The sequence below is a fragment of the Heterodontus francisci genome, chromosome X (assembly GCF_036365525.1).
Source record: "Heterodontus francisci isolate sHetFra1 chromosome X, sHetFra1.hap1, whole genome shotgun sequence".
Classification (NCBI taxonomy): Eukaryota; Metazoa; Chordata; class Chondrichthyes; order Heterodontiformes; family Heterodontidae; genus Heterodontus; species Heterodontus francisci.
Genome location: NC_090421.1, coordinates 1905097 through 1917293, shown reverse-complemented (window position 1 = coordinate 1917293; position 12197 = coordinate 1905097). Strand labels below are relative to the sequence as shown.

The following is a 12197-nucleotide window of genomic DNA, read 5'->3' as shown; positions in this document are numbered from 1 at the left end:
GGAGATGGTTAGATTCTCTCTTGTTTGAGATGGTCATTGCCTGGCACTTGTATGGCGCGAATGTTACTCGCCACTTATCAGCCCAAACCTGGATATTGTCCAGGTCTTGCTGCATATGGACACGGACTGCTTCAGTATCTGAGGAGTTGTGAATGGTGCTGAACATTGTGCAATCATCAGCAAACATCCTCACTTCTGACCTTATGATTGAAGGAAGGTCATTGATGAAGCAACTGAAGATGGTTGGGCCTAGGACACTACCATGAGGAACTCCTGCAGTGATGTCCTGGGACTGAGGTGATTGACCTCCAACAACCACAACCATCTTCCATTGTGCTAGGTATGACTCCAACCAGTGGAGAGTTTTCCCCTGATTCCCATGGCCTCCAGTTTTGCTAGGGCTCCTTGATGCCATATTCGTCAAATGCTGCCTTGATGTCAAGGGCAGTCACTCTCACCTCACCTCTTGAGTTCAGCTCTTTTGACCATGTTTGGACCAAGACTGCAATGAGATTAGGAGCTGAGTGGCCCTGGCAGAACACAAATTCGGCATCAGTGAGCAGGTTATTGCTGAACAAGTGCCGCATGATAGGACTGTCGATGACCCCTTCCATCACTTTGCTGATGATTGATAGCAGACTGATGGGGTGGTAATTGGCTGGGTTGGACTTGTCCTGCTTTTTGTGCACAGGACATACCTGGGCAATTTTCCACATTGCAGGGTAGATGCTCGTGTTATAGCTGTACTGGAACAGCTTGACTCGGGGCACGGCAAGTTCTGGAGCACAAGTCTTCAGTACTATTGCCGGAATGTTGTCAGGGCCCATAGCCTTTGCAGTATCCAGTGCCTTCAGCTGTTTCTTGATATCACGTGGAGTGAATCAGATTGTCTGAAGACTGGCGTCAGTGATGCTGGGGACCTCAGGAGGAGGCCAAGATGGATCATCAACTCAGCACTTCTGGCTGAAGATGGTCGCAAATGCTTCAGCTTTGTCTTTTGCACTAATGTGCTGGGCTCCCCCATCATTGAGGATGGGGATATTTGTGGAGCCACCTCCTTCAGTTAGTTCTTTAGTTGTCCACCACCATTCATGACTGGATGCGGCAGGACTGCAGAGCTTCGATCTGATCTGTTGGTTGTGGGTTCACTTAGCTCTGTCTATTGCATGATGCTTACGCTGTTTGGCACGCAAGTGATCCTATGTTGTAGCTTCACCAGGTTGACTCCTCATTTTGAAGTATGCCTGGTGCTGTTCCTGGCATGTGCTCCTGCACTCTTCATTGAACCAGGGTTGATCTCCTGGCTTGATGGTAATGGTAGAGTGGGGGATATGCCGGGCCATGAGGTTACAGATTGTGATTGAGTACAATTCTGCTGCTGCTGATGGCCCACAGTGCCTCATGGATGCCCAGTTTTGCATTGCTAGATCTGTTCGAAATCTGATAGTGCCACATAAGTGTTTGAAAAAGCACTTTTTTAATGCCTATAATTTTTCTCCTGAAATCTGTGACCTGGAGATTCATCTTTAATTCCTGGAGATTTCAAAACAATCCTGGAGAGTGGGCAATGATAATCCCCCACCATGAAGCACTGCCTTCAGGAGAGGAGCGAAAAGGGGGGGCAGCTGAAATCAGTAAAATAACTTTCCTACTATCGTACCTCAAAACCGAGTTTAATCAAAAAAGAGTCGCATGTTACTTCTAAGAATATGCATCAAGATTCCCCGATCTCCTTTTCCCCCTTCCTCTCATTTCGACTTTTATTTTCGTCGCAGGAGCCGTCTTTCTCCAAGCGGCATCCGTACATGTGCCAAAATTAAAATCCCGCCTCCACACGTAACTGTGATGAGTTAAAATGTTCAAACTGTATTTATTTAAGGCCTTTGATTGGGTTGAATAACTGTCAATCAGACTAATAGCTGTAGTGGTGGGTTGTGGGTAGTAAGGATGGTTGTGAAGCTGCTGTAAGCTTTGCGTTAGTGGTGGCTATTTATGTTTTTATTTGTGTTCAATGCGACGTGTTAAATGGTAAAGAGGAAGTGCTGGTAGGTTTAATACTAATGCACAATTAACGGGCCGCGGACCTAGAATTTAGAAGAAGTCACCGGAAAGCGCACTTCAAAGCTGGGCCTGGCTGACATTTTTCTCGACACTCCATCCCACCCCCGCTAGCACCGCAACCACCATCAGACGGCTACTGAATATCATTCGAAAGATAACCTTACAACGGTTGTTTGAGATTAGGAGGTTTTTTAAATCTATGAAAAACGCCAAAGAAATTGCCGCAAACAAATCATTGTGAAGGGGATCTTTTTCCATCTACATCAGTTCTCTGTGACGTGCCAGAATGCCTGCAAGATTTAATAAAAACATTGGGGATCAAAGAAAAGTTTCCATTTGTTTGTCGTCTCATGTGAACTGTACGAAGTTACTGTTTGTTGTGTCTTTTGTATTGGTTCCCCTTTCTTTTCCCCATGATATTTGCCACTGAAGAGCTTGCTCTTAACAAGTGTACAAATTAGCCTGGTTTGCTGCACACGTTATTTGTCCACTTTTGTCAGTGTTGAGTAGATGGTTGCGCTTCTCTCAGCCTATGCCTTTGGTGGTATAATTGATTATTATGTTGTAGCAATATTTCCTGTGAACACGTACCCTTGTGTCTTATTGGTTTATTTTACCTTTTCTACCGCATACATCTTTTACACCCAACTAGCTAAGGAATGTTGAAACATTATGTTGTGAAATATGATCATCTTGGTCTTTGAGCTTATATGTTCCATCTTAATACTCCATGAATACATCATAACATCAGAAAATCATGATTGCTTTGAATTCAAAGATAAGGGATGTTATGAGCTCATGGATAAGCAGATATGTCACTTAATTCATGACTTTTCTTTCTCATTTCTTACTTGTTTGTTTTTGACTCAGAAGGCCATTTTAGTTTCCTGTTGTAAAGTTCTGTGTGACATTTGAACACTTAAAATAGATAAGATTTCAGCTTTGGGGGTTTTGTATTTTTTTTTGATTGCCCAATCACTGCATTACAGTATTGATGAAATTGTTAGTGACTTCATTTAAAATAGTAGGTATTCTCAGGTGCATCGGGATGGCAGTGAGTTCTTAGTGTTTTTAGTCATGATCTTGATAATGGGTGTTTTATGAAAGAATGGACAACCCCTCCTTCATCAGCGTAATGTTACTACCCCAGCTGTCTTTATGTCCTGTTGTGAGATTTGATTTCCAGGCAACTTTTAAGTTGTTGATCACCCAACTGCTGCATTGAAGCAGTCCAGAGACACTTGAATTTGGACCCCATGCAATTCAGTTCCCAGAACCTTTTTTTATAGAGCTAGTTATTTCACTGCTATGTCTGTGTTTTAAAATAAGGTTTATCAGTGAGTAGCAAAGTCATACAGACCAAGCAAGTCAGTATTGGTCAGCTGATTTCAGACAGTGCAGCAGAAGGGATGCAACAACTTGCTTCACTACTACTGGGTTAAAAAGGGGCAAAATGGTCAGGATTCCCACTGCTGCTCACTATCTAGTGCCAACTGCTGGAAGTGTGCATGTCAGTTGAAGACAATAGGCCGTCATGTCCCATAGGGTTGAATTACTTGCCTGCATTTGCAATTCCAAATGCATTGTGGTCACTTGGATCAGTAACTGTTGGTGCCCAACAAGGAATCGATGCCTTTTGGAAAGGAAGTTATAGAATTTATTTTTCTGTAACATTGGGGAAGCATCCCCATTATCCAGGATATAAAACTGTTTTATCCAAAATGGTTTAGATATGATTAGTGTAATTATAAATAGGCTATAAGTTGGAGTCATTTTTATTCCCTCCCAACTTCTTTGACGTTTTCTTTTCGTTATTTATAGCTTTGATGTTTTCGTAAATAAATGGAAGATTGGATTTTGAAAATCAATGGTAAGTGTAAATCGAATTCTTTGTGTTTAGTTTCATAATTGGATAACACAATGCTGGAGTTGTTACAAAAAGGCAGTTCATTGTGGGCTCAAATTCAATGGATTTGAGTTTTGGCTGAATCCTGACATGCCATGTCCTTGAAGCACTCCAGCCTGTTATCTTAAGTAATGCACTGCTGGAGTTTGGAAGGGGTTTTGTGGTTTTATTCTGTTTTCAGCCTGAGTATTTTTCGTGGTGGACTATGGACTCCCATGTTCTGCTTTGTAATTTGTGCATTGGTACAGGGTTATGTTTCACTGCACGTTACAGTGCAGCAACCACTTGTCCCCTGATGCTTGGCAGAGGTGAGAGTTGAATAGTGTACCCTTTGTATGGGGTGTGTATAATGCAAAAATAGAATTTCTTAGTTATGGAAGTTGGGAAACAGGATATTGTTAGTTTGAAAAAAACTGGAAGTGATTTTTGTTCTAGCATATGTATCCTGGTTAATAATGGTCTAACTAACTGCCATCTGTATTGGAATTTCTTACTTTTCTATGTGCCTCTATTTATTTCATCCTTAGAATAAACCATGAATTTTGATGGCCTTGATTCAGGCCTTGGGGAATACTCATCATCCCTGCACCCTGGCATTGACCCTTCCCTGGATAGTTCAATTGAGCATTCGCTGGACCCAAGGCTTGACCCGAACTTGCTGCAGAATGTGGAACTGGAAGCAGATGGTGTCCAGCTGGATGGCATGTCTGTCTCAGTACCTGAATCTGTACACCTTGTGGAGGGAATGTATTCAGAGCTGCACAGGGTTGTCGCAGAAGTTGGAGTCCCTGTAACTGCATCACATTTTGACCTTCAAGATGAATTACTCTGGGTGGGAAATCATGGGGTAAGTGTAGTACATTAACCTGCTCCTCCAACCAAGTAAGTTAATGGGTCTCCGCTCTAGTATGGAGGCCTTGGTGTGCACTGGTGGATAAGGCTTCGGAATAAAACAGAAAATACTGGAAATACTCCAGGTCAGGCAGCATCTGTGGAAAGGAAAAACTGATGCTGCCTGACCTGCTCAGTATTTTCTGTTTTTGTTTCAGATTTCCAGCATGCACAGTAGTTTGCTTTTGTATAAGCATATTGTACTTGTGTAGCTTACAAGTCTCAACCTAGCTAGAATGATCCAGGATCACCTGATGATGAGTCCCAACCCAACGATGTTACAAATTAACTTGTAAAGTGTGTGAGTATAATTAAAAGATGGAATTTGAAATTAAGTTGTTCAGCGTTTAATATACACAGTATGCTCAGATCTATTTACTGGAGTGCTGTATTATTTAATTATAAGCTGTTTGGAGCCTGGAACTTTCCTATTTAAGTAAATGATTTATGCAGTTGAAAATAAATCAACGGTACTGACCACTTCCCAAATATCTCTCAGAATTCTGTATGCCTATGTTGCTAAAAATCTGTTTTCAATAGGCATAAAAGGTCGATGTGGAATTGGCAACCACTTGTTTCCACGGTTCTTCAATGTTGATGCACGAATGCTGCTGGGAGATCACTGGAAAGCTGTTTTTCCTTCACACTCTCTTTTACTTAGTGAGGAAATCCCCAAATCCACTCTGCTGCTGCTCCCCACAGCAGCTTGGGTGAAATGAAGTTATCGGCTCTGCTTGGCGACTAGGTACAAACCAGTATGCTGTCAGTCATAGAGCAGCATGTCGATGCAGTGTCATCCGTCATTTTCTCTCTTGCTTTACCTGTTGAAATTAAGATTCAGAATAAATGTTTGAAAAGTCTTAATATGTTTTCTTTATCAGTTCATATTGGTTGATAAGTCTTTAAAACTCTTTCATAGATCTGTCTAAGGATGTTGCTTTAGTGTTGAGAGATTGCATGTGACTTAGAACAGTGAGATGTTAACTTAATCATTGTACACACAGCAGATTTGAGAGGTGACGCTATATGTGGTGAAAGGAACTTTCTAATTTAATTGTAATTTTTGTTATTAAGGAGAAACTTAAAACTTGTGTATCTGAAATAAAATTCTAAATCTTATTGAATTGTCATTAGTAAAACAAAACATAGTATTTTTGCTAAATAGTTGATTTATATTTGCGACTGCTATGTAGTACATTGGGAATGTTAAGAGTTTGTTTCAGGTGCATGAACTCTTTGCCTTTAGAAGAGCGCTACTAAATTTGTCTTTGCTATTTCTCTGCCTAGGGCCATGCAACTTCCTTCTTTGGTCCCACTTTGGAGCGATACTCATCCTTTCAAGTTAATGCCACTGATGACATACGTCACATACAAAGCATAGAAAGCGGAGTCCTCTTTTTAAATAAGAATAACCTCAAGTGCTTTACCCGAGGAGGACTTATAATGTTTGATTATGTGTAAGTTTTTACGTTTAGACTGTTGTAGCTTAAAGGCAAACTATTAAAAGCAGGTAAATAGCAGAGTACTGGAGTTTTTTTTTAGCTCGCCCTTGGGATGTGAGCATCGCCGGCATGGCCAGCATTTATTGCCCATCCCTAATTGCCCTTGAGAAGGTGGTGGTGGCCGCTGCAGTCCATGTGGTGTAGGTACAGAGACTGTACTGTTGGAAAGGGAGTTCCAGGATTTTGACCCAGCGACAGTGAAGGAATGGCAATATAGTTCCTAGTCAGGATGGTGTGTGGCTTGGAGGGGAACTTGTGGGTAGTGGTGTTCCCAATGCATCTGCTGTCCTTGTCCTTCTAGGTGGTAGAGGTCACGGGTTTGGAAGGTGCTGTCTAAGGAGCCTTGGTGCGTTGCTACAGTGCATCTTGTAGATGGTGCACACTGCTGCCACTGTGCGCCGGTGGTGGTGGGAAGGATGTTTAAGGTGGTGGATGGGGTGCCAATCAAGTTTGAATGGTTTAGTTTAGTTTAGTTTAGAGATACAGCACTGAAACAGGCCCTTCGGCCCACCCCTACCACCTACCTATACTAGGGTGTCGAGCTTCTTGAGTGTTGGTGCAGCTGCACTTGTCCAGGCAAGTGGAGAGTATTCCATCACACTCCTGACTTGTGCCTTGTAGATAGTGGACAGGCTTTGGCGAGTCAGGAGGTGAGTTACTCGCTGCAGAATTCCCAGCCTCTCGCCTGCTGTTGTTGCCACAGTATTTATATGGCTAAATTTACACTGCAGTTTTATTCCTCTCTTCCTCCCCGCTCCTGATTTTCACTCCTGTTGTGAAAGTGTTGACTAGGGTATGTTTCCACAATGCTGACAGCCCTTCTGTAGCTCACTTGAGTGGCTGTTCTTGTGAGAGTCTCGACTGCTGCTTCGCCTGATGTCACTATCTGACTAGCTGTACATATGCTGACATCCAGTGAGAACCTGCCTGGACTTGGCTGTAAGACCTCTCTTCCCACCCACAACCACCATCACCGCCCCCACAATTGAATAACCTGCCATTGATCAGTGTCCAAGGCCTCATGAGGAATGACCACTTGGGCAGGGTCTCAGAGGACTGTTGGAACTTGTGGAATTGTACTCCATAATGAGCTGACACTTCATGAAGAAAGAGAAAATAGGAAGAAAAAAAAATTTGTATCTTGGACATGCTGGTCTGTAGTGCTTAATTGCTCCATGTGACTGTGTGAGACTAGAGTACTGAAGGAGTCTCTAATTTTATAGGATTGCATGCAATTCATAAGCTTAAAAGTTTGAGTCATTGTAAAAATTACTTTTCGATAACCCTTTTAGATGGGACTAAAGGCTGACAAGTCCTCTGGACCCGATGGCCTGCATCCTAGGGTCTTCAAAGAAATGGCTGCAGCGATATTGGATGCATTGGTTGTAATCTTGCAAAATTTCCTAGATTCTGAAAAGGTCCAAGTGAATTGGAAAACTGCAAATGTAACACCTCTATTCAAGAGGGGGGGAGGAGTGGTGGTGGTGATGGTGAGTGTGACAGGTAGCTATAGTTTAAGTTAGCCTAACATCTGTCATTGGGAAAATGCAAGAATTCACGATTGAGGAAGTAGTAGCAAGACATTGAGAAAGTCATAATTTAATCAGGCAGTCAACATGGTTATATGAAAGGGAAATCGTGTTTGAGAAATTTATTAGAGTTCTTTGAGGATGTAACAAGCTGTGTGGATAAAGAGGAACCAGTAGATATAGTGTATTTGGATTTCCAAAAGGCATTCGATAAGGTGCCACATAAATACGAGCTCATGGTGTTGCGGGTGATATATTAGCATGGATAGAGGATTGGCTAATTAACAGGATACAGGGAGTCGGGATAAATGGGGCATTTTCAGGTTGGCAAACTGTAGGTAGTGGAGTGCCACAGGGGTCATTGCTGGGGCCTCAACTATTTACAATCTATATTCATGACTTGGACGAAGGCATCGAGTGTATTGTAGCCAAATTTGCGGACGATACAAAGATAGGTAGGAAAGCAAGTTGTGAGGAGGACGCAGTGTCTGCACAGAGATATAGATAGGTTAAGTGAGTGGGCAAAAATTTGGTAGATGGAGTATCCTGTGGGAAAATGTGAGGTTATCCACTTTGGCAGGTAGAATAGAAAAATAGAATATTCTTTACATGGAGAGAGACTGCAGAATGCCACAGTACAGAGAGATCTGGGTGTCCTTGTACATGAATCAGAAAAAGTTAGCATGCAGGTATAGCAAGTAATTAGGAAGACAAATTGAATTTTGGCATTTATTGCAAGGGGGATGGAGTGTAAAAGGTAGGGAAGTCTTGTTACAACTGTACAGGGCATTGGTGAGACTGCACCTAGAGTACTGCATACAGTTTTGGTCTCCTTACTTAAGGAGGGGTATACCTGCATTGGAAGCAGTTCAGAGAAGGTTCACTGTGTTGATTCCTGGGATGAAGTGGTTGTCTTTTGAGGAAAGGTTGAGCCTATGCTCATTGGAGTTTTGAATAATGAGAAGTGATCTTATTGATGCATATAAAATCCTGAGGGGGCTTGACAGGGGAGATGCTGATAGGATGTTTCCCCTCATGGGGGAATCTAAAACTAGGGGGCACAGTTTCAAAATAAGGGGTCTCCCATTTGAGTTGGAGATGAGGAGGAATTTCTTCTCCCAGAGGGGGAGTTAATCTTTGGAATTTTCTTCCCCAGAGAGTGGAGGAGGCTGTATCATTGAATATATTCAAGGCTGAGTTAGACAGATTTTTGATCTACAAGGGAGTCGAGAGTTATGGTGGGTAGGCAGGAAAGTGAAGTTAAGGCCACAATCAGATCAGCCATGGTCGTCTTAAATAGCAGAGTAGGCTTGAGGGGCCGAATGGCCTACTCCTGCTCCTATTTCTTATGTTCCAATGTTCTTATGACTGCTGGGAGATAAGTTTTTCCAAGCTCCCAAGATGGATTTGCTTTTACGTGATTTCAGCTCACACACTGACACAGCAATTAATCTACTTAAAAGACAGAAATACATTATTCATTGGAATAGTCACACTAAATTAGTCACCAAAAACACAAATCTTAGATCAACCATTTTCGTTCTGTATGCCCTTAAACTTTTGTTTACCTCCTATTCCCAATTTTAACTTTCATTTTGCTTTTCTTTAACATGCTGTTACCTATTTTAATCTTCATTTTCTGTTTTAAAATTTTAAACAATTTACTACTTCAGTATTCCTGTTTCCCACTGTCCATTTTGGAGATTTGCAGAACTTGAAAAAACTGCCATTTGGTTGTCTGAGAATAAACTGCAAAGACTCAAAATTGATAGTTGTATCACAGCAACAGTTTTCATGGGTCAAAGCAGGAGGAGCGTGCAGCAGAAGAGTACATTTGTCTGTGAATGGTTAAAGCAGTTTCTTGGGCATCAGGCACAGAGTTAAAACCACTTTCCAGGATTGTCATTGAGCACCACTTGTCTCAAATATATACCTAATGACAATGACATAAATGTCCTGGTGCAAGTGCTGTGTTTATTTTTACATCTTTCTGTCAAATGGACATTGGACATCACTTGAATCTGCAGTGCTGGTGAGTTGGCAGGTTCAGGGTTGTTTGGTGATAGGATTTACCATGTAGTAAAGCTCCCCATTGTCTCACAGATATTGGATGTCTCCTATACGTCTTCAAATCAACAAAACTTGTATTTTTAGGATTTACAATATTGTATTGAATGATGTGGAGCAGTGTGGTATAGCATTGTATTATATTTCTGCCTTTATATGTGTTTATGTTCTCTCGAAGATTGCAGTCACTTCTGTGACAGCATTAGTTGTATTAGTGGAAAAGTATAATTTCACTGAGATAGGAGTTCATTTAGTATGAGAAGCATTATTAAACCAGACATTTTAACTAAGTAGTAAAGCGTGATGTAAAATTTTTGAATTGTCTCTCCATCCAAGCAACAAAGAATGTTATATCAGATCTGTGTGTTGGCACAGTGCTAAACATGGATGTGCAGTCTTTACTGCGTTCCCCATTCTTGTCTGTGTAGATACTCACACTGCATTTTTAAATTATTTTTTAGTATGGATGAAGCTGAGGACATGCACAGTCTTCTTCTCACTGACAACAACTCTGTTCTTTTGGGGGGCCTTCAGAATCATGTCATAGAAGTAGACTTAAATGCAGTACAGGAAAGTGAAAAGGTAAGGTTCTGAGCACAAATATTACAATTCTTTCATTTCATTGGTTTTAAATGATTTGATTCATGTTTTAAAGCTGCTCTTCCCATTAATTACCTTAGTGACGCGGGTTGGGCGCATGCTTTTGGCTGTCCCTGTTACTGTCGGTGTCTCAGTGCCAGAAATGCTGCACACTAGGCAGCGTGTCAGCAATATTCCAATGTAGACAGGCTGGTAAATAGCAGGGGGAAGGAAAAAATACCTGAAACACTGTGCAGTTGAGGGTCACACCTGAAACGGTGCCAGTGTACCCAACAGGAGCCACTGAGCCTAATGCTATTCCAGGAAGAGCAGGGAGGTGTGTGGTAAAGTATTCAACAGGCATGTTGTTGAATCTGTAGGGTTACCTTTCAGCTGAGGGGAAAATAAAAGTTTTCACATCAGTGTTCACTATATCAGACAACCCTGGCAGAATTTCATGCAAGTTCCATAACAGGGCACTGATAAACTTTACATTCAGAAATGTAAGTGTGCAAGGAGTTTATAGTATTATAATTTAGTTTTTTGGGGGGGGGAATGGTTGTGATTGCCAATCCATTTGAAAAGGGGTCTTTCAACCAAAAATGTTTGAGAACCACTGATCTAAGTGTATAAGAGGATGGCATTGTCAATTCTAGGGTCGCAAATGCTTTTGTGCTACCTCAAGACCCTTGTTTGGACAGTTTGTTGGGACTGCCTTTGAGAATCCAGCATTAGAAATGCTTGAGAGGACGTTTCAGGGCCAGCTGAGAGTGGTAGTGGTTTTCTTACACGTTGCAGATACTTGATCAGTATTATATGGCTGATTGTGGCATCTGTTCTATTTCTAATGATTTGAAGGGATTTTTTAACCTCAAGACTGAGTTTTTTTTCACTCTGGTGAGACCGCACCTGGAGTATTGCGTGCAGTTCTGGTCACCGCATTATAGGAAGGATGTGGAAGCTATGGAAAGGGTGCAGAGGAGATTTACTAGGATGTTGCCTGGTATGGAGGGAAGGTCTTGCGAGGAAAGGCTGAGGGACTTGAGGTTGTTTTCGTTGGAGAGAAGGAGGAGGAGAGGTGACTTAATAGAGACATATAAGATAATCAGAGGGTTAGATAGGGTGGATAGTGAGCGTCTTTTTCCTCGGATGGTGATGGCAAACACGAGGGGACATAGCTTCAAGTTGAGGGGTGATAGATATCGGACAGATGTGAGAGGTAGTTTCTTTACTCAGAGAGTAGTAAGGGCGTGGAACGCCCTGCCTACAGCAGTAGTAGATTCGCCAACTTTAAGGGCATTTAAGTGGACATTGGATAGACACATGGATGAAAATGGAATAGTGTAGGTCAGATGGTTTCACAGGTCGGCGCAACATCGAGGGCCGAAGGGCCTGTACTGCGCTGTAATGTTCTAAATTTCTAAAAAAGTTCTTAGCTCCTTTAGGTAATGCTGAGTAACTTGTAGTCTCGCTGTTTCTTTCTCTATCCCTCCTCCAGTTCTGTGGTGGGCTCTATTTCCTTTTTGCTTCTCCATTTTCCAAACCAGTCATCCTTTGTGTTTTTTTTTAACGTGCTTTGGGCCCACAGCCAATAGGACCATAGTTGAGATTGTCCAAACTCTCTCAGTTTATGGTCGCTAGCAAAAGGAGACCTTCAGTGCA

General features: G+C 42.0%; 1 protein-coding gene across 5 annotated transcripts in view; it reads left to right on the top strand.

The window, feature by feature from the left end:
• Nucleotides 1–1920: 1920 nt before the first annotated feature.
• pan2 (poly(A) specific ribonuclease subunit PAN2) overlaps nucleotides 1921–12197 on the top strand; it is a 112863-nt gene continuing 102586 nt past the window's right edge. For 4 of the 5 annotated variants that reach the window (XM_068024877.1, XM_068024880.1, XM_068024881.1 and 1 more), the window contains exons 1-5: nucleotides 1921–2045; nucleotides 3883–3931; nucleotides 4495–4814; nucleotides 6146–6315; nucleotides 10418–10538. In XM_068024877.1, coding sequence (XP_067880978.1) covers nucleotides 4503–4814; nucleotides 6146–6315; nucleotides 10418–10538 — 603 coding nt within the window. In that variant the 5' untranslated portion in view covers nucleotides 1921–2045; nucleotides 3883–3931; nucleotides 4495–4502. Of the gene's footprint in view, nucleotides 2421–3882; nucleotides 3932–4494; nucleotides 4815–6145; nucleotides 6316–10417; nucleotides 10539–12197 lie in introns of all 5 variants that reach the window. The other variant, XM_068024879.1, reaches the window with a different exon arrangement.